Below are 23,491 nucleotides of genomic sequence, written 5' to 3'. Positions count from 1 at the left end.
CAGGTCTGAACTAATCATTTCATGAAATAGTTTCCATGAGCTGCATCCTAAACTGGAACCTGGCTAGGGAATGAAATAGTACCATCTAGCATTAATAACAGGTAGTGGGAAATCTTTCATTTTGCATTCATTCAGTTTGTGTTTCCTCCTCTTGAGGAGTATCCAGCCGATCTGATGAGGGTTTGAGCTTGAGAAGAAATAGAGTTAGAATAACACAGTGTTGAACACAAGCAGAATAGAACCAAGAACAACCAGAAAGAATAGGAAAGATGGTGTGGTCCAGAGAAAAGATTGCTCAAAATCATGAGTTCATAAGGTTACAGAGTCAGAAGTAGAGGCCCAGGAACAAGGGCCCAGAGAGGTTAAATGGTTTACCCCAAACCATCCAGGTGATAAGTGATGGGATTGAGATTTGAACCCTGATTCTTGACTCCCAGGTCCATCGCCCAGAATCACCTTTCACAAATTCCAAATGGCTACTACGAAACCAGGGGGCAATTCCCTTTGTCTCTACGGACCTCAGTTTCTTCTCCAAAATGAAGGGCTGGGATAAAATAGCCTCTAAGAGCTAGGATTCAAGGAGCTCTACTCTGCGTTTCTAAGGAGAAAGAAGAATAGGCAGAAAAGAGAAGGAACAAGAGCCAAAATAGAGCCCACACACCTCTGCGCCAGAGCTGAGGCCTATGACCATGTATCCTGAATATTTTGGAGACTGGACATGTGAGGATCAAGAAGTGATTCTTTCCCCTCAAAACCTGGATGCTTTAATACCATTCTCACCTTACTCTTCTCCTGTTGAAATTCTATCTGAATGTTGGTCAGCTTAGCCCGAAGCTCTTCATTGGCCGCCTGCACCGCTTCTATTTCCATGTCCGGCTTTTCGCCTTTGTTGCGGTTCTTTTTGGACATGTTTCCTGTAATGTTGGTGATAAAAAGGTCCTAATAGTCTGCACAGCACCCAGAGACACTTTGTGCTTTTTATGCAACATTAACCAAAAAAGCAGTCTTCAGCAACGTCCTCCCGACAGCCCCTGACCACCATTGCTTCTGATCCTGGAAAAAAAGAAAGGACACAGAGATTAGGCCAGGGCTCATTTCAGTTCCATTCAGTTCATGAACGTCTATTGGGTAAGGTGCTGTGCAACTGTGTGCAAAGCCTTGGACTTAAAAGCAGAGGATAATATCCCATCAAAGATGCTCAGAGAAAGAATAAAGGGAGGAAAGGAGAGAGGGATGGTGAAAGCTTCTAAAGCACTGACTATGTTCCAGCTATTATGTTAAGTAAATCCGTGACAAATGGGATTTAATTTGATTTGTGCAAGAACACTTGGACATGAGTATTAGTTAGTAACATTGGTTTTATTATCCTCATTTTGCACTGGAGGAAGCTGAGGAAGACAGAGATAAGTGACTTGCCAGGGTCACAGAGTTAGAGTCTGAAGCTGGATTTGAACTACAGTCTTCTATACTCCAGGCCCAGTGTTCTTACCACTGTGCATGTGGCTGCTTCATAAGAGACTAAAGAAGGAGAAAAAAGGTCTATCATACCTAAAATATATTTATAATACTTCTTTTTGCGGCAAAAATACTTTGGAAAATAAGTGAATGTTCATCAGTTGAGGAATGGCTGTATAAGGTGCGGGGTATGGGTCCGATTGGATATTACTGTGCTATAAGAAATTAGGAAATAATAATTTTCAAAAACTGAAAAGGAATATATGAACAATACAATCAAGTGAGCAGAGCCAGGAGGACAATTTATACAACAGCACTTTAAAAGCAAATAACTTTGAAAACTCTAAGAACGACTTAAAATCAAAATAATGCCCCTCATTCTCTGAGAGGACCGTGTTATTCAACATGGACACATTATTCAAGAAAGAGGGGAGCCACAGGGTATAGAGGGAGACGTCCATATTTTTGTGTAGAATCACTGAGATTTCATTTTACTTGATTGCATACGTGTTACAAGAAATTTATTTTTTTCTGCTTTTTAAATGGGGTAAGGGGGTGAAAGGGATAGAAAATAGATTTGTATACAGTTGTGAAATGCTGCAAGCATTTTAAGGTATAAATTTAACTTAAATGCTTTCCTTTGCTACAAGAGTCCTCTCATGACCCAGTAGTGATCTGTGAATGTTTACAATATGGAACAAAATTCATCAATAAAACTGAAATTTCATTTTTTCAAAGGCCAATAAAATAAAATGGTAAAAGTAGGTGGAGGTACTTTACAGAAGACCTTGAATGTCATGCTAAGGAGTATGGATTTTAACCAATGAGCAGCAGGGATAATAAAGACTTCTGCACAGGAGCGTGACAAGATTAGTCCTGGGTTTCACGAAGAGTATTTTGGCACCCATTCTCGTCGCCCAATCCTGTCCACAGAAAATCCTGCAGGAGCGTCCTGACAACATCGTCACCCCTATTTAATAAATCATGAAGCTCAATATATATTAAACTACTTGTCTGAAGTCCTAGGCCAGTGTAGAAAGCGAAACGTTCAAAGTAGAGACTGCTCTGTATCCCATTCCCCAGCACCTGTAGGATGGATTAGCAAGAAGTATTCCAAACACCGATCGATGTGGTGGGTGACAGATGGGTAACACCGTTTCCCAGAAAGCTGGGCCCCAGAAAGTCATGGGACAGAAGCCAATTAGCCTTTTACACTAATGGGAAACCACACAAACTCGTGCCCTGCAGCTGCTGACATGACTGACCTTGAAGTCCTTCCTGCTGCAATCTGCAGTAAATCCCTACTGGAAGCACTCCTCTCCAAAGTTCTTTTCTATCTTTTCATCATGACATGAAGATGACTCTGGGTTTCTGAACTATTTGCCAGAAGAGTCCAAGTTCTAGAGAGTCCTACCAAGCTATAAAGTCTCATTAGACAAATGGGATTAGAGCTACAAAGCCAGACAGTCTAATCTTTGTATTTAACATTTGGGGAAACTGAGGCACAGAGCAATTAAACCATTTCTTCAGAATCATACTAGTTACTCTGATTCCAAATCCACTTCCCTATATACTATACAAGCCTGACTAGCTATGGTCCATGTGTCTGCCTTTTAGGGTCCAGAACAAAGCACTTGTAGGAAGGATTATTAGTAGACCACTTTATAATGTTGTTTAGGGTTTTGATTTATTAAAAAGCAAATCATAAAAATGATCTCTGAAAGAATAAACAGGTTATAGCTTCCACTGGTAGAACAATCACCCTCACTGATGAAAGCACATATCTTTTGAAGTATTAAAGTAAGATTCCTCCCTCAAAGCTACTTACCATACGCCTTATTCCCCAATTGGATTAAAACAATAACTCAGCGTACATTGTGGGCTAAATCTTGCAAAGTGTATCATATATTTTATCTCATTTAAGCTTTAAGTAACCCTCAGGTTGGAAGCAGAGTTTTTATCATATTTTTTTCAGAAATGAAGAAATAAGTGAATGAATGAATGAATGTGGGAGAGGAAGTAGAAATGACTGGTATTTGCATTCAATCTGAGTCAACAAGGACCCAAAAAATGACCAAAAGGGGCGTGGCCTAGGACCTACTGTTGACCAGTTAGAATCAGACTGGAAAGCACAGCGAATAGTCGAGGATGACTATGAGGTTGTATAATGGAAGGCTAATGGTACCCTCAACAAAATGAGGAAATTTAAGAGAGGGTGGTTTTAGAGGGGAAAATATTAAGTTCTGCTTTGGACACATAGAGCTCGACATGTCTGAGAACAAAATGTCCCAAAGGGAGGCAGCAGAGTTGGTAGAAAGAATGCTATTTCTGGAATCTGACATCATTTTGAAAAATTATTTAACTTCCTTGAGCCTCAGTTTCCTCTTTTGTGTTTCTTTGGAGATATATATCAATGATCCTAGAATATGAAATTAGAGCTGAGGAGAAAGACTAGGTGTGGACACAGAACTGTCCATTATTGTCATAGTGATGATAACTAAGCTTGTGGGAACTGATGGAATTAGCAAGAAAGAATGCCCGGGAGTAAAAGAGCTAAGCATAAAGCCTTGGGGGGCAAGAGGAAGAAATATGGATGATGACACTGGTCCTTGGATGGATCCAACTACATTATCCACATCAGGAGACTGATCAACTGGACACAGGTCTTACGGCTGTTTTCACACCATTTCTTTCAAATAGAAAAGGTAACAATAGACTGACTAAAGATCATCTTGATAACATTTAATTTATGGATATCGTGTCCACAGGGTGATGGGAACTTTGAGGGGATAATTAGGAGGTGAGGTTTGTCATCTGTACTGTCTCAGCCTTTTTGTATTTCTACCACCCTAATAAAGGCCCTCTTCCAATTTACCTGCTTTTTCCTCTTCTGCTTTCTCCTCCTCCGACACATCCTCTAAACACAGTGTGTGAATGATCTTTCTTAGGAAGGCCTACCTCTGCGAAGATGGCACACTAATGAGCTATTGACTGAGCTGTGAAACTGAGCCAACCATTCCAGAAGAAAAAAAGACATGGATACTGGAAAAGGCCATTAAACTGTGGAAAAGCTGCCTATAGAATTCAACGTGATCTAAGACCAAAGGAGAGATCCTATTTATATAAAACTATTATCACAGTTTTCTTGTAAAAGAAAAAAACGGAAATTGTGCAGCTCCTGTCTTTCCAGCTTTATTTCAAACTATTCTTCTTCATGTACTCTATACTCACATCAAACTAGATCATCCAGTTCTTCATGCTTTTGCCTCTGTTGATGATTTTCTCTATACCTCAAAGGTCTTTCTTTCCTCATTTTACCTATTCATGTCTTCCTTGGGCTTTACAGAACAGCTCAGAATGTGTTTCCTCCATGCTTGGGAGGTGCTCCCTTTCTAAGTTATGACTCATGAAACTGGAAAGATAAAAGGGAAAAATGAATATAATAAATATCACTTCTATTCTGGATCCTAGCTTTATGATTTCCATGCTTAGCAGTTGAAATCTCATCCATTTCAAGACCTAAAAGTAACCTGGAATATCAGGTTTCAGTCTATAATTTGAGCTTGCTTCAAATATATGATAAATTCTCGTTAGAGTAAGGGAAGTAATTAAAATGGGCCAGAGACAGAATACACACACACACACACACACACACACACACACACACACACACACACACTTTTTACAGAGTAGAAATCTCTTAAGAGACTAAACAAGATACAATAAAATGCCCTATATCCTGAGGAGCTCTTCATTGAGTTCATATTGAGCTTCAGACTCTTATTTTTTGTGTGGCTCTGAATATATCATTTCTATGTTCTCTGCCTCAGTTTTCTCATCTGTATGAGAAATTTCATGGCCTTTAAGGTCTGAGCAGCTAGGTGGTGCAGTGGATACGATGCCCTGTTAGGATTACTAAGTGAGAACTCAGGTTGTCTGGATGGTTACAAGGTGAGAACTCAGGTTGACTTGATAGAGGGGGCAAGCTCATTGGCTGGGGTGGTTCTTCCCAGAAGCCCTTGCATTATCCCACGCCCATTCTCTGGGAGGATAAAAAGAGACAGCACTGGGCGCAGAGGGCAGATCGGCCTGGAGAAGGATAAGAGCTGGAGGAGATTCAGAGCCAGGATTCAAGAGAAGACTCTCTGCATTACATCAGGCCTGACGGGGCTCTCTGCAGGAAGGGAAGTCACTTCTAAGGACAAGAGTTAACAGCAACTGCCTGGAGACAACGGTTCACTACAGGAAGAAGAATCTGTCTGAAAGATTTGAGTAGACACAGCAGATCTCTTCCCAGAGAGCGATCCGGCAGCTTCTAGAGACGACAGCTCGTTACAATTTGGCGCCCAACGTGGGGCAAGGACTTTTGCTTATCCTGACAAGAGGAGCTAGACCAGACCTTCGCAATTTGGCGCCCGAACAGGGACAGACACAGTCCTGATTCCAGTGGAAAAGCTTCCAATCTAGATCTTAGTCTCTCTGACCCAGAACCGTGAGTAACGAGGAAACTTTGTTAAAGATTAAGTGAGCGTGCTAATAGATAAATAAGGAACTTAACTTGTTAAGGGATAAACCAGGAATCTCTTATAGCTGAAATGGGGCAGATGTTAGCTATATTCAATCCCTGGACCTCAGCCGACTCAACCCCAGCCCCAGAAGCAACCTCAGCTCCATTCAGGAGTGGTTCTATAGAGAGTATAATCAAGATAATTGAGGAGCAGAGTTTACTTGTAACCTGGGTACAGATTGCTAAACTCTTGGCTGCATTAAGACGCACATCCCCTTGGTTCTTAGAGGAAGAAAAGATAGATGTAGATAAATGGAAGCTAGTGGGATATGAAATGAAAGAATTTCAAGCAAAAAATGGGCCTCGTTCAATTTCTGCAGAAGTATTTTATATCTACAACATAGTTCAATTAGCCTTAAACTACCAAGCAAGTTGTAGGAGAAAGAAAAGTTCTAAAAATGAACAGAGGAGGAAGTGTGAGGAAAAAAGGAAAGATCAAGATCTTTCCCTAGAGCAAGAGGATTTAAATGAGGAATTATGGTATGATTCTCTTGAAGAAGCTTCAACCCTGCCTAGAGAACAGATTATTGACAGGCCCACATCAACCCCACCTTCAGAGATGGAGGAAGAAAGAGGGGAAGAGGCAGAAACACAAACAGAATTGCCTGTGAAGAAGCCTAAGCCTATGACAAGATTAGAAAAAGCATTGGTTAAAGCTAAGAGAGAAGGACAGGATATAAGTGATTTTATACATGCATATCCTGTGATTGAAAATACTGACTCTGTAGGTAAAAAAAGGAGAAGATATGCACCTTTAGATTTGAATACAATTAAGGATTTGAAAAAAGGTTGTACCCTTTATGGGGCTACATCAGCTTATGTCAAAATGTTACTAGATGGTTTGTCTTATGAAGTCCTAACCCCGAATGATTGGAAATCCATAGCAAGGACATGTCTGGAACCTGGAGAAAATTTATTATGGCTTGCGGAATTTCATGAATTATGTAAAATTCAAGTCAGATGCAATTTGGAAATAGGAGTTAACACACAATTCACTTTTGAGCACTTGGCTGGTGAAGGTCGGTATGGAGAGAATTCAGAACAGACTGATTATACCATGACAATATATGAACAAATTGCTAAGGCTGCAATAAAAGCTTGGGGTGTCCTTCCTGGACAGAAAGATCGTGGAGAGGCTTTCACTAAAATACAGCAAGGTCCCAATGAACCTTTTGCAGATTTTGTGGGGCGTTTGCAAACTGCTGTCAAAAGAACTATTGGAGAAAATTCAGCTACAGAAATAATGACCAGACATCTGGCTAAGGAAAATGCCAACGAGATTTGCAAAAGAATTATATGGGGATTAGACAAAGATGCTCCTTTAGAGGAGATCATAAGACGCTGTGCTACAGTGGGAACAAATGCTTTTTACACCCAGACAATGATGAACGTGCAAAAACAGGGTCCCTCCTGGCAAAGGCCTTCTAGAGAAACTCGGCGATGTTTTCAATGTGGAAAAATTGGACATCTAAGAGCTCAGTGTAGGTATGGAGATACAGTAAGAAGACAGGGTGAAAGAAGACCTAAAACCCCATGTCCAAAATGCAACAGAGGACTCCATTGGGCATCAGAGTGTAGAATAATTCAGGGAAATGGGATGAGGGGCCCAGGTCCAGGGCCCCAGGCAAAAAAGACTTGGGGCATGGTGGCAGCTGATGTTACACCCAAAGAACCTTTAGAAGGTCAGGACTCTGATTTAATCAACCAGCAGAAAAGCAATCACATGGCAGAAAGGGATTACCTGATAAGTGAGTCAACAGGCAATCAGATTGCAAAAATGGATTACACTTGGGGAGAATACAGGCCTTTTAAACCAACAGGGCTGTGTCCAGTGCAAACAACTCCAATGTAATTGTCAGATGATGAGAAGAGATTTAGAAAGTGGTAAATAGAAGGAAATTAGATAGGTTAACTGCCTGGGAGAGAGGGTTTGTTTGTATTTCTTCAGCAGGAGAAGGAATCAGATGGGTGCCAACGAGTCATATTCGCCTTGTCCATCAGAGAGAGACAGAAAAAGAGAAAGACCTCAAAATAAAGGAGAAGATCTAAGAAACATCTGACACTGAAAGAGCATGGATAATAAGAAGACTGTTAAAGAACTTTAAAAACCAGCAGGAATCATTGGACTTCCTCACACAAGATGAGACTAATGGACAATGGACTTATGGACATTTATAAATTTTCAATTTATGATTATGTTATATACTTCTAGCATGTGTTATGTTACTATGTTACTATGTGCTTATGTAATTCATGTAATTATCTGTAATACTTCCCATATTGATGGATTTATGTTTCAAGGTCATGACTGTCCTATGTTCTAAATCAAAAGAAAGGGGGAGATGTTAGGATTACTAAGTGAGAACTCAGGTTGTCTGGATGGTTACAAGGTGAGAACTCAGGTTGACTTGATAGAGGGGGCAAGCTCATTGGCTGGGGTGGTTCTTCCCAGAAGCCCTTGCATTATCCCACGCCCATTCTCTGGGAGGATAAAAAGAGACAGCACTGGGTGCAGAGGGCAGATCGGCCTGGAGAAGGATAAGAGCTGGAGGAGATTCAGAGCCAGGATTCAAGAGAAGACTCTCTGCATTACATCAGGCCTGACGGGGCTCTCTGCAGGAAGGGAAGTCACTTCTAAGGACAAGAGTTAACAGCAACTGCCTGGAGACAACGGTTCACTACAGGAAGAAGAATCTGTCTGAAAGATTTGAGTAGACACAGCAGATCTCTTCCCAGAGAGCGATCCGGCAGCTTCTAGAGACGACAGCTCGTTACAATTTGGCGCCCAACGTGGGGCAAGGACTTTTGCTTATCCTGACAAGAGGAGCTAGACCAGACCTTCGCAATGCCCCACCTGGAGTCAGAAGATTCATCTTTAAGTTCCAGCATGGCCTCAGATATTTACTAGCCGTGTGAACCTGAGCAAGTCACTTAACCTGTTGGTTAACTCAGTTTCCTCTTCTATAAAATGAGCTAGAGAAAGAAATGTCAAACGACTTCAGTACTTTGCCAAGAAAACCCAAATGGGATCACAAAGAGTCAGACATGAATGAAAAATGATTGAGCAGGGGCGTTTTAAGCTTTAGGTCCATGATTCTTTGGTTTTCATCATAAGTCATGAAATACACGATTAGTATTTAAGCAGCATCTGTACTCCCAGTATGACACTACTGGCTAGAGAATATCACTATAGAAGTGGAGTTAGATCTAGCAGTCCAGTTCCTATTCTGCTACTTACTCAGTGGGCCTGGATAAATCATTTTATTGTGCTCTGCCTTACTTTTCCCTCATATTTGTAATAGAAAAAATATTCATAATCTGCTCCTCATAAGGTCCAGTGATTACTAATCTTCTATAAAAGGTTAGGCAGGCTCTAAAAGATGTACAGAGACAGCACCCACAGGGAAACACACAGAGCACCAGACTGAGGACCAGGAGATCTGAGTGAGTCCCAGATACAAACCATGACACCCTTCTGGACTTTCAGTTTTTCCTCTGTAAAACAGACATTTGCATGTTATTTTTTTATGATGTAATTGAAGTAGGGACTCTTTCCTTTTTAGCCTTGAATCTCTAACACTTGGTTAATTTAAATATAGTTTTCACATTAAAATTCATGTTGACTGATCAATCATAGTCTCTAGGGTTCATTTGTAACTCCAACATTATTGAATTAAAAGTCTTCTTACTTTGCAGTCACTGGGAAATATTAGATGACTTATTCCAATTATCCAACCAACATTTATTTAGCACATCCTGGGTTGAAAGCACTGCATTGGGGAGTTGAGGACACAAAGAAGGAAAATGTGCAGCCATGAACCCCATTATATAACCATGACAGTATTCCAAAATCCTCTGCCTTCTTTTCAGTTTTCATTATGTGATCCATTTCTTCAAATAGTTAATTTTATTTCTGTTTTCCCAACAACTCCTGGATATTTTCAGAGGTATCTGGAATTTTTGAAATTGGAAAAGAGCCATGAGGCTTGTTGCCCAAGTCAAGAGGAAGCACACGTGATTTATTTCAGAAACCCTCATCCTAACCCATAGTTAAAAGACCCGAACTGAAGACCCAGATTTGCTGCTTACTCTTCAAGTGGCCCTGAATATCTTGCTTCATCTTTTTATGGGCCCCCAGGTCCTTAGTGGTAAATGTGTTCAGTGCTTTCTAAGCTTCTCTTCAGTATTAAGATTCTTTTATTCTCTGATTCTAACTTGAGTGAAAAAAAGCCCTGTTTCTTCCCACACACAATAGACGTACACAGAATAGATTTTAATTATCATATGCCTGGAAACATGACTATGTGGGATTGCTTGACAACAGTTACTGAAAATGTATTACGAGGAGATTTAATTCCATAAGCAGTCCGAAGACAAGAAAAAAAGATTTTCCAAAGGAGGAAGATGGAAGAATCCACATCCTATTGTATTATACTGAATCTTGTATTTTTAAAACATCTTTTCTGTTTTCTTAAGTTGCACATTGTTGTTGATGCCGAGGCCATCGGGATAAATGATCTATCAGATTTCCATGAAGGTGAGACTGTTCATGTCAGGATCTAAAAGGGACCAGAACAATTCAGAAGATCACCATAATAGCTAGACAGAACCTTAGAATCCATCAAGTACGGATCCTTTATTTTACCAATGGGAAAACAGACCAGAAAAGGGCATTGATTTGGTCAGGGAATTGAAAAGGATTCAAGCACAAGACATCATGGTATCTGCCACTGGGGGGAGGGGAGAGGTGGCTGTTTTGGGTTTTCAGCAATTCCATATAAGTAGAATCCTATCTACCATTTTTGTAGCTTTCTTGTCTCACTCAATTATTAATGAATATCAGGTTTGGAAGAAAGCGTCAAGACCAGCCATAACTAAACAGAATTCCCCTGGCCACATTATTGACAAGTAGTTAGTCAGATCCTTAAATGGATCCCAGGCATTTCAACATATTGGTCTAACCTAAGTTAGTCCTGTAAACACAGACTCAACCCTTCCCCTCTACCACATGGTGGCGCTTCAAATATTGATAGACAGCTTTGATGCAGAAAGAAGATCCCACCAGCAAAAGCTGGCATTTCCACCAAGTTGCAGAATATAATATGCACAGGAATTTAATTAAACATCACAAAAACTCGGAGATGCAGGAGACATAGGCATTATTATCTCCCCTTTGGAAAAGAGGAAATTGAGACCCAGTGAGTTTTTAATCATATAAGCTTAAAAGAGTTACAGGCAGATTGGAGTTTGTCCTTTTTCTTTTCAAAGCAAAAACCCAGATAAGTTTTCCCCTGAAGAATCAATCAGACTAGAATGCTAATGACAGGAGGATTAGAACTCTGATCGAGTGCTTGTCAAAAGAAAAATAATGGAAAGTATAAATGGACTTTCTAACTCATTGCCATAAAAATTGGCTCTGTATTTATTCATTCATTTAACAAAAAATAATTGTTTATTAAGTTATGTACAGAGTAGGGGGTAGTTAGGAAACACAATAGAAAGAACTAAATATGGAGTCATCAAGATTCATCTTTGTGGGTTCAAATTCAGCTTCAGACATTTACTAGCTATGTGGCACAGGACATATAATTTTACCCTGTTTGCCTTAGTTTCATTATTTGTAAAATTATTAGGAGAAGGAAATGAAAACAACTCTAGCATCTTTGCCAAGAAAACCCCAAATGGGATCAAGAAGAATAGGACGAAAGAAGAACTAGAGATCATTATTGATCACAAAATAGAAAATTTTGATTAAATCAAATTAAAAAGCCTTTGTACACCTGTCAGATTGGCTAAGATGACAGGAACAAATAATGATGAATGTTGGAGGGGCTGTGGGAAAACTGGGACACTGATACATTGTTGGTGGAATTGTGAAAGAATCCAACCATTCTGGAGAGCAATTTGGAACTATGCCCCAAAAGTTATCAAACTGTGCTTACCCTTTGATCCAGCAGTGCTACTACTGGGCTTATATCCCAAAGAAATATTAAAGAAGGGAAAGGGACCTGGATGTGCCAAAATGTTTGTGATAGCTCTTTTTGTTGTAGCTAGAAACTGGAAGATAAATGGATGTCCATCAATTGGAGAATGGTTGAATAAATTATGGTACATGAATGTTATGGAATATTATGGCTCTGTAAGAAATGACCAGCAGGATGAATACAGAGAGGCTTGGAGAGACTTACATCAACTGATGCTGAGTGAAATGAGCAGAACCAGGAGATCATTATACACTTCAACAACAATACTGTATGAGGATGTATTCTGATGGAAGTGGATATCTTCAACAAAGAGAAGATCTAATTCAGTTCCAATTGATCAATGATGGACAGAATCAGCTACACCCAGAGAAGGAACACTGGGAAAGGAGTGTAAACTGTTTGCATTTTTGTTTTTCTTCCCAGGTTATTTTTACCTTCTAAATCCAATTCTTCCTGTGCAACAAGAGAACTGTTCAGTTCTGCACACATATATCATATCTAGGATATATGAAACATAATTAACATGTATAAGACTGCTTGCCATCTAGGGGAGAGGGTGGAGGGAAGGAAGGGAAAAGTCAGAATAGAAGTGAGTGCAAGTGATAATGTTGTAAAAAATTACCCAGGCATATGTACTGTCAATAAAAAGTTATAATTTTTTAAAAAAGAAGAAGAAGAATTGGACACTACTGAATTATGTACACGTCTTTGTGCCAGGGCTACAACACAAAATAACAAAAAAGAAACCATCCCTGATCTGAATCTTATTACCTGTCCTATCATATGACTCATTTTGATTTTGGGTGGCATTAAAACCCCCAGACTTTTTCCTCACACAAACCATTATCTAGCTATATCTCCCTTAGGGTTATGTATTCCCTCTATAATTAGACCCAGTATAGTTTGGTGTAAAGGGCTGAAACTCTGAGTAGGTGCACTGGAATCAGACTTCCTAGCACTTAAGGCTAATTACCCATTGGACAATAACTCTATTAGCATATGCTTGAAAAATGGCCCTTCTCACTATTCTGTGCTGGCTCCATCTTTTGGTGTATGCAGAGAATTGTAGGAGGGACTAGGGGGTGGAGTAAGGCAAGCCAGAGTCATTTTGCAGGAGGACAACGAGAAGGGAGGTTGGTGGCGAGCCTCAGGGAGTTTCGTCCATCTTATTTACTTCTCACCCTACAGACCAAGGACTTTTGTGGATCGTGACTCTGGCTGATCCTGAGGTCAACAGGGAGCTAACTCAGACTTCACAGTACGGTTCGTGACATTTATTCCCATTCACTTTCTTCTTCTCAGATGTAGTCAAACATGCCAGCTTGTCTGGATCTTGACTCTCATCCACCATGCTGTCAGTGATAGCTCTGGGCTTCTGTTTTGCTCCTGTTTGGGCTTTCCTCCTTAACTTGATACTTGATTCTTTTTCCTCCAGCCCCTCATTTCAGCTGCCATACATTAAAGGTGGCCACTATTTTTGCTGCCTTCATTAGCATGGTAACTGCCTATTCTTCCATTCTCTGGTTTTGACCTTAATCTCACTCTGAACATCACATTGCCTCTCTATTAATTGATGCATAAAATAAGACGGTATAAGAGAAAGAGTCTGGAATCCAATCCCATCTCTGTCATTCCTAAGCAGTATGGCTTTTGATAACTTACTTAATGTAGCTAGCCCATTTTCCTCCTCCAAAAAATTAATTAGATGAGATGATCTCATGAGGGCTAATACTGCTCTAAACCATGTGCAAGATCTCGAACTTCATCTGTACATTTAAGTGCTTATGATGAGAAAGAAGAATATCACAACCTAGGTCAATGAGAAGTTTGTGAACAGTGAAAAGGGAAGAAAATGAATCACTAAAATCTAAAGCCAAGGGGGCAGCTAGGGGGCGCAGTGGATAGAGCACCAGCCTTGAATTCAGGAGGACCCGAGTTCAAATCTGGTCTCAGACACTTATCACTGCCCAGCTGTGTGACCCTGGGCAAGTCACTTAACCCCAACCTCAAAAAAAAAAAAAAAAAAAAAATCTAAAGCCAAAAGATTAAAAAAATCTTCCAAGAAGGACCTGAAATTCAGAACTGATGGCAGTTATTGAGGAAAATGACAAAAATAACCTTGCCAAGATCTAGAAACTATAAGAAGAAAGACACAGATTGAGGAAAACACTATCAGAACTCAAGGTTCCCGATGTGTCATAGACCTTGGCAACCAATCACTTCCTAGAAAGAAAGGCAGCACAGGCCCAGTGGACAGGCAGCCAGATTTGTCATTTAAGGCATTATTCAGTCTTCTTTCCACCATACTGCACTCTTTCTCAAAGCCTTTGTTAACCAGATGGTCACTCGTTTTATTTTAAACTTATTATTAAACTTTATTATTATTATTATTTATTATATATTATTATTATATATTATTATATCATAATATAATAATATATTATTATGTATTATCATTTATTATATATTATTATATTATTATTAAACTTTTATTTTATTTTAAACTGATTATTAAACTTTTATTTTTAACTCCCTGGTCACTCGTTTTATTTTAAGTTGGGCTTTTTCATATCGTGTGCTAAAATATTTCTATTTAGCCCAAGGCTAAAGTCAATTTCCTATATTTAAGCTGATCTCTTCTGCAAGACTTTGGTACAGGGTATTACTGTTGTTGCTGCTGTTGTTTGGGATTTATTTTGTTCATTTTGCCTGCTTTGCCTGTGCTAGAAACTATCTGTTGCTTTAGATTGTCAGCGTCAGACTTGGCCTATGATAGCCCTCAATAATCAAGATTTATAGGGCAGATTTATAGTGGCAGGAGCTACTTCCAAAGGTACAGAGCCAGAATTCAATAAGCATGATTTGAGGGCCTCTTCTATGTATCTTTTGAAAAGAACTATCTCAGCTCAGGGGCATAAGCCTTAAAAACGTTTTACTAAGTCAGTCAGCTTTCAATTCAGTTCCTGTTTTTCACTTCATCTACCCTGATGCAAACCATTCTATTTAGCCCACCGTTTATGGGTCAGACACTATTCGCAACATATAGTGGTCCTAGTTATTCACTTCTTCCCCTCTTTCTAAAGACACTAGTGTTCAACTCATCAGATACAGAAACTTCCCATTTACTAGGAGTCCAATTCTGGATCAAGACTGGGTAACTAGAAATAAACCAAAAGACTTCTAAAAAATAGCTCCTAAAACCCAAGATAAGCCTATAGGGACCTCACTCAGAGTCTTAGGATTCTTACTTTATATAGGATTCTGCTAAGATTGGTTGTCTGGTTTGCTAGCTCTCTCTCTCTCTCTTCCTCTGTATCTCTGTGTATCTGTCTGTCTTTTTCTTCTCTCTCTCCCTCTTTCTTTTATACACACACACACACACACACACACACACACACACACACACACACACACACACACAGACCCCATGGTCGGGGAGCCAGCTAACAATAGTCAGATGTAATAGCTGACCAGCTACATTCATTTATAAATGCAGAGATGCCTGTTGTCACATTACACTTTCCAGAATGTTTTTTTAATCATTAAAAGAAAAGAATTTTCAAAGCAACTCTTTAGAGTAATTAAGCAAATCTTATTCTCCCTGTCTTACATGTAAAATAAAATGTAGTATGCTCATGGTTAACTGCCCTACCCATGATCATAAGATTCTGAACTAGAAGAGAATCTGGAAGTCATCTGGGCTGATCTCTTGACTTTACAAAGCAGATCACTAAGGCAGAAATCTAGGGCTGAAATTCTAGTGTTTCAATTCTTCTCCTAGAAAAAATCATTCTATTCCAAAATGGCCACATCTCAGCCAGGCAGATTCATCAGCCTCAGCTATTTCACACACAAAAAATATGGCATATGGAAAAAAAAATCCATTTTCCAAAAAAAAATCAGAGGTGCAAGAAAAACTGTAGATCAATCTCCTTTCTTAACTTCTTGCTCTTTCTTATCTTATCTTATTTTCTTGTCCTTTCCTTTTCTTCTCAATTTTCACCTTCCTGTTGTTGACTTTCTAATCCTTATTTCTCTAAAATCAGCCTTCCAAAAGGTCATGACCCTGGCCAGACATTACTGATTGGCCTTTGAAATTCTTTAGTAGAAGCTATTGGGAATTGGAATTTTCTAGCTGAATAGAAAGCCTGAGGTAGCTTGTACATCTTAATAGACTATTAAAGACTTGTGATTCTTGAACTTGTTTCAATTTTCATAGAAGAGTTCTGTTTTCAGCCTATAGCAATATTTGTTGGGAAAGGGAAACAATTCTGTAAGTTTTCAAACCTCTATTCCCCAATTCTTTATTTCCCCCATTCTCATCTGTTGCATTTACATAGTCTTTTAAAATTTTTGCAAACTTCTAGAAAGTCTTATTGAGTTCTCACAGCAACCTTGTGAGGTAGGCACTATTATTATTCCATTTTACAAATGAGAAAGTTGAGTCTGGCAATCATTAAGTGGCTTGTGCAGACACATAAAGTCAGAGTCTGAGAGGGAATTTGAACTCAGGTCTTTCTGACTCAAGCCCCAGCACTATCCACTAGGTGTCGTTTTTGTGGTAAGACCTCCCTCAGTGGCATTAAGCCAGTGCCTGGGATGATAATAACTCCCATTTCCATAGCATGTGAAGGTTTACAAAGTATTTTTCCAACTGTCAAGTTCACCACCTCACACATGAGGAAACAGACCCAGATAAAGAAGGCGATTTGCCCATGGTCCCATAGCGAGGAAATGACACAGTCGGGACTTTAATTCGGAGATTTGGGCTCCAACACCAGTGGTCTTTCCCCCACACTAAAAACTCCTCCATCCCTGTCATTAACTTGTTGAAATCTAACCAAAGAATTGCAAGATCTTTCTACCTTCTAGAGCCAGATTATGTCACTTGCTATTAAGAGTCTCCTATAATTCCCAATAATTCAAAATCATTTCCCACTTCAGACTTCATAAAACATTTTGTTCCCCTCCCTCTTTTATGTATAATGTATGTATATGTATGAATACATAGGTATTTATGTATTTTTTGTGTGTAAATTATGTACATAATTTATGTATTATGTAACATACATATCCCATGCTGGACTTTTTTTTTTTCAATTACTTCGATGATGATCAATTATGTGTGATCTTAACTGGGGTTCTCTTGGCAGGGATACTGGAATGGTTTGCCTTTTCCTTCTCCTGAAATTTTTTTTACAAATGAGGAAACTGAGGCAAACAAGGTTACATGACTTGTCCAGAGTCACACAGCTAGTAAGTGTCTGAAACTGCATTAAAATTCAGGTCCTCCTGACTCCAATCCCAGAACTCCATCTACAATACTAACTTGCTGCCCTTCTCAGACTATAAGTTTTCATAATGGGGAGAAATTGTAACCTCTCTAACATTGTGAATCTACCTAAATATCTAGCAGATATTTAAAAATCCAAATATAGCAGATTAATAAATATTTGTGGAAGTTAAACGCACCTAAGAAACAAAGATCTCTCCTGTGAAATAGCTGTCTTGCAATTTTTCAAAACCTACTTAATTATGAGAGTGTAGGATGATATGACATCATTTGCAGGATTAGGCTCCCTACATAGCAAAAGGTGGCTTGCTTTGAAGAAGGAGCATCCCACAGTTTGATATTTGTTTACAGAATTCAGTTGTGTGAACCAAAGGTCAGCTGAATGAACTTCGAGGCAATTAAACGGTGACATCTCTGCATTCATCGATCCATTTGGATAACAGAATATGTCTGATCAGAGAATTAATTCCCATATGACTCAGTCCATCTTCCTGAAATAAAAACACAGCAGCTTATTCGTAAATGCCAGCTTCAGGTCAGAGAAGCCATGGCTGTGTTCGCTAGAAGCAAAGATGACTAAGCAAAGAGCTGCAGAAAACAGGATCCATTTTGTCTGGAGGAGAAAGAGTGTCATTTTCCAAAACTCTCAATATGAGCATCATACCTCAAAAAAAGGGGATATATTATTTGCCTTCATAAATGGAAAAGCTCAAAGTGACTTTGAGAGCTCTTATAGCCAGAGTCCTTAAGGAAGAAGTAGGATTTACCTCTTAAAGACCTTTGTAGATGAGGTCACTGTGGTTAATAAAAATATTAGAATCCTAGAACATCGAACCTAAAAGAGACCTTACCACAGAGAAAATTAGAGCTGAAAGAGGCCTTAGGACATAGCATGTCAAAACTAGAAAACATGTTAACACACAAAATGTTATAGTTTGGGAGGACCTTAAGATAGAAATAGAAAAGATCAGAGCAAGAAGGAACCTCAAAAAAAAAAGGCAGAGATACTTAAGACTACTAGATTTGGAGTTGAAAACCAGCACTCATTTGATTATTCCCTGGCTGACCTTCTCCTCCACTCCCCCAAATGACAAACAGCATATTATAAATGGGGAAAGGATTACTAAAGTTCTGCAGAGTGATAGGAGAGAGAAAGAGACAGACAGACAGACAGAGAAAGCGACAGACAAAAAGAGAGACAGAGAAAGACAGAGAAAGAGAGACAAATAGAGAAAGAGAGGAAAAGAGACAGAAAGACAGAGAAGAGACAAAGAGAGAGAGAGAGAGAAAGAGAAACAGAGACAGAGTGAAAGAGACAGAGAGAAAGAGAGATAGACAGAGACAGACAAAGAGAGACAGAGTGAAAGAGACACAGAAAGAGAGACAGAGACAAAGAGAGAGACAGAGAAAGAGACAGACAGAGACAGAAAAAGAGAGAGAGCAGAAAGAAGAAGGGAGCGAGGGAGAAAGGGAAAGAAAGGAAAGGGAAAAAGGGAGAGGAGGAAGAGAATAGGTACAGTTGAAAGATGAGACTAATGAGCAAGAAACAATCATCAAGAATGTAGGACAAAGTCGGACAGGTGGGGGGCCCACATCACAACTATAGTACAATGGGAGGGAAAACGTTTGCCCAATCATTTAAAAAGGAACTGTTTCCTGCAGGCAAGATACACTGAACTGGTCTGGAAATGACAAACACCCAAAGGCAGCACAGTTCCAAAAGGAAATGGTCAGAGTTAATAGGCAGCTCATCTCATCTCATGGAGACTGTAAAGAATCGCAGAGAAAGCAGCATGACAGGGGGTCTGAAGAGCAGGTCAGGGGCCACATCCCATCTTCTTCCAAGCTTTGTCTGACCTACATTTTCTGCCACATTTCCAATTATCACAGTGATGGAGTGGGCAAAGCCATAGCAAGGACAGCTCGAGGAAGTGGATTCTCCTACATGAAGCCCATATTAATCAGAGTCAGAGTACATTCCCTGTGCTATGGGTTCAGAAATTGCTGCTCTCTTTGGCTCAGGTGATCCAGGCACTTTTGTCACTTAGGCCATCATCTTGCAGAATCTGATGGCCAATTCATCCCCCTACAGGAAAGCTGCTGTTGAGTCTCTCCACAATTAATAGATATTTTAATCCTCATATGATCGACACAGAATGCATCAATGGGCCCATAAAAATAGCAAAAATAGGTGGCATTTATGCAATGATTTGTTTTGCAAAATATTTTATATATTTCATGTTCTTTGTAGCTAACAACAATGCAGCAAGATCGATATGATAATTATTCTCCTCATTTTACAGATCAGGAAGGTGAGGCTCAGAGAGGAAAAATGACTTGTTCATTAAGCTTCTGAGTCTGAATTCAAAACCAAAGCTTCCTGTCATCCACTACCCATTATGCTACACTGCCTCTATTTGGACTTCTCTAGGTCAGCTAGAGCTGCCAGATTGAATATTCTGCTGGTGGAGCCCATGATTACCCAGAAGCAGCCCCAGACCACCATGAGGAATCAGATGATCTCTTGCTCCATTTGTTTTATTAATCCAAAAATCTTTATGATTTTATAGCTTTGGAGTGCAATGAATTTGCAGAGAATAGATGCCAATAACTTTGGTTCCCTGCCATTCGTTCTGGCACATTGTCTTCTCTGAAGGGAGCAGGCTCATGTTTCAGGTGAATCCAGAGTAGTTTACCTTTAGCATCTTTCCTTCATCTACATTAGAATTCCAGGTTCAATATAACATATATGTAAGTATAATGTGCTCTATTAAAAATATCAATTAGTTTTCTTGACAATAATTTTGCTCTTAATCTGTTTTCTCATAATGTGTAAACATGCTAAGTGACATTAGAGCCCCATCCTCTCTTCAGACGGTCACATTTAGGGGATGTTGCTCCCAGATGGCTGACGTTGATCCTATCTAGGGCACCCCTTTTCTGTAGAGTCACAGATATATAACTGGCATGGTAAGATCATGCACTGGACCAGAGGAGACATCTCTTGTCTTTCTCCTTTTTCCTTCTGCCATTGTGACTAGCTAAGACATTAGTGCTGACTACAAGGTCATTTACATTTCACTGTAGCTTGCTCTTCCTTAACAGAGGGACAGGGCATAGTGGATAGAGAGCCAGCCTTCAAGTCCAGAAGCACTGGGTTCAAGTTCTTTTCCTGATAAACTCTGGTTCTGTGACCATAAACAAATAACTTCACCTCTTAGACTCTTACAACTTGCTCTATAAATTGAAGAGAAGGTATCGCCTTCACTGCTAAGAATTTCCTCACCAGGGAATTTTCAGAAATAATGAGATCACAGAGTCAGTGTCTATCATTAATCTACTTCTTCCCACTCCCCCCCTCAAAGAGTTCAACAATGTTCTAGAAGCCTCTTGACATTCAAGGCATGTAGAAGACAAGGACAGTTAGACAACTATCTTTATGTTTAATTTTTCCTCATTTCTTTTTATGTTCCATTCATTTCTGGATATATTCCTGATTCCCTGTGTCCTGGAAGGCATTCCATGTAACAAATATTCTTAAAAGAGGACCAAAAATTAGTTCAGTAAAATTAATACAATAATCTTATTTGACAACATATGTGATATTCCCAACTCATATTTCCAAGCACTTTTAATGAAAAAAGAGGCTGTATTTTCTCATCTCTTCTTTGACACCAAGGTTCGTCATTATAATTCCACATAGTTCAGTCTATTTTAATTTTCTTTCCATTCATATTGTTGTTGCTATTGTGCTTATTGTTTTAATCATGTGTGTTTTCAAAAATATATTTACTTTACCCTTCAAAAAGGTTGATTCTGTCACTATTCCCAAAAAGGGTGTTTTTCTCATTCTCCAACTTTAAAATCCTAACAAGAATCTATGGTGATCAATTTCTTTCCAACATCAGAAGGAACCTTACAGATGATTTAGTCAATAATTTTTTATTTTCTTCTTTAATACCGCTGACAAACTAGGGGTAGGATGAATAGAGAATTGATTCTATTGCTGAGACAGTGATACCACAGAAGTCAGTCACAAGAAGGCCTTTAAACATTTGACAACACAATTTTCTGGGAGTTTTTCCTTTTATTCAACTCGGGAAGCTATATGATAGAAGATAAAGCTGGAAGGGAATTCAGAAGCCACTTGGTCCAACTCATTCATGGTTTAGATGTGAAACTGAGACCCCGGGAGTTTGTGATTTTTTAGAGGTCAGACAGGTAATTAATGTGTGACTCTGGGATCAGGGTACTTTCTACTGTACCCAAACAAAGGTTTTTTTTAACAGCAACTTCTAAGTGAAAGGCACTGGAGCTTTGTAAATAAAGCCAAAATATCACTGCCTCAAGGACCTGACCTTTTGAAAGGTGGATTCAAGAGATAAATAAGAGTTCAATATAAGACATTAAAGAGGGCAAAAATGAAATCAAAGAGCTCTTAGAAAATTTAAAGAGTAGAAATACTTACAACTGTAGAGGCCAGGAAAAGCCTTGTGGAGGAGGTACCACTTAAGGAGAACAATTACAGACACGGAGGCTATTTATGCAGTTACATGGAAGATGGCATGTTTGATGAATTCCTTATTGGCTGGAACCTTGGTAGTAACTAGAGAATAATGTCAGATAAGAGAGGGTCAAGTCAAATTATAACCCTTAAATGCAGTAGCCATGTGTCATTCGAAAGGAGAACTCGATTTTTGGTTTTTTGTTAATTGGGGTTTTATTTTTGATATTTTGAAAGAGAGAGGCGTAATCAGGCCTGTGCCTTAGAAAGATCATCTAAGCAACTGTGAAGAACAGAATACAAATTTAGGATCTGTAAGGAAGAGACCAAATCAGAGACTCTTAATTGTCCAGAGAATAGAGGAGGGGTGACTTAAATAGAGTGATTGTAGAGAAAAGAAGATGGATGGCTGCCAGCCATGGTTCAGAGCTATAATCAACAAGGCTGACAAGATGGGAGTGTGAAGGATGCAGAAGAGTCAAAATGATTAATGTGGCGAACTTGGGTAAGTAGAAGGAGGAGGGGGATGGTGGGAATGGTGCTGCCCTCAATAGAAACAGGGAAGATGGAAAGTGAGATTGGGGGTGTGGGAGGAGGGCTGGAGATCACCTTAGTCTTAGAAATGTTGATTTTTAGGTACCAACAGGACATTTGCTTAGAAAAATCCAGGAAAGAGAGCTTCAGGACAAACATTCAAGAGAAGGATTAGAACTTGTTAGATAAATGTGGGAGTCCTGGCTACTCCAATAACCGAGCCTCTCTGAGGATATGTGATTGCCAGTGAAGGAGTGGAGAGAGAGAAGGTGGCTTGGGAAAGCGCTTCTGTAGGCAGGAGATGGATCATGAGGTGGCAAAGCACATCTAAGGAGGGTTGACAAAAGAATAAGGAAGCCTAGGAGAAACAGAAGACCAGAGCATAGCCTCTGAGTCCCAGAGTTTCTCATGAATATCCTCTGTGACCTTGGCAAATCCTTTCTTCTCTGCAAGCTCAGAAAATAAGATTCAGAATTGTTAGAAAATGAAGAGTACTTGGTTTTCAGAATCTGAAGACCTGGGTTTGAGTCTTCAATGTAATAATTACTAACCGCATGAACTTCAGCAAGCCAGTTACAGTTTTTGTAGTTTTGTAGTATTAGCTTCCTAAGCTGTAAAAAAAAAAAACAGGATCATAATACATTTATATATATATATATATATATATATATACATATATATATATATATAATGTATATATAATTGGGTTATCATTGGAAAAGTGTCAAAATGATGTGAGTCCAAAGATCCCAATATTCCACATGCAAACATTTTATGGTTTTATGAAGTAAAAAAACTGACCTCTACAAAGTAGAGAAGAAAAACAAGAAAGCGCTCTCAATAAATCAAAAAGAATACCATCAGCCTAGGGATATTCAGAAAAGAGGGGAAATCAGCCCTCTGCCCTTGATGACTTTGAAGGTCTAAGTGCATTTACAATTCAGAACTACAATGACTCCGAGTCATCAAAAATAGGCTAAGTCATGTTTGATATTCTACTTTAGAATTCTGAGACATGAAGCCCATTTTAGGAAGATTCCCAGCTCCAAAAGATAAAAATGAAGTGTTGATGCTTCCATTCATGGGCTTTAAAGCTGGAAGGGGCTTAGAGATTTTCCGATCTATTTTTTTCATTTTACAGATAAACTTTAGAG

At 39.2% G+C, this 23,491-nt stretch overlaps 1 protein-coding gene across 3 annotated transcripts in view; it reads right to left on the bottom strand.

The window, feature by feature from the left end:
* The window catches only part of JAKMIP1 (janus kinase and microtubule interacting protein 1), a 224,442-nt gene that overhangs the window by 114,011 nt on the left and 86,940 nt on the right, over positions 1–23,491 (bottom strand). For all 3 annotated transcript variants that reach the window (XM_074275077.1, XM_074275075.1, XM_074275076.1), the window contains one exon: positions 781–1,053. In XM_074275077.1, the coding sequence (XP_074131178.1) occupies positions 781–909 (129 nt within the window). In that variant the 5' untranslated portion in view covers positions 910–1,053. The remainder of the gene's footprint in view (positions 1–780; positions 1,054–23,491) is intronic.

Source organism: Sminthopsis crassicaudata, chromosome 6, assembly GCF_048593235.1.
Source record: "Sminthopsis crassicaudata isolate SCR6 chromosome 6, ASM4859323v1, whole genome shotgun sequence".
Classification (NCBI taxonomy): Eukaryota; Metazoa; Chordata; class Mammalia; order Dasyuromorphia; family Dasyuridae; genus Sminthopsis; species Sminthopsis crassicaudata.
The sequence above is the reverse complement of the archived record's forward strand: the minus strand, read 5'-3'. Positions and strand labels throughout refer to the sequence as shown.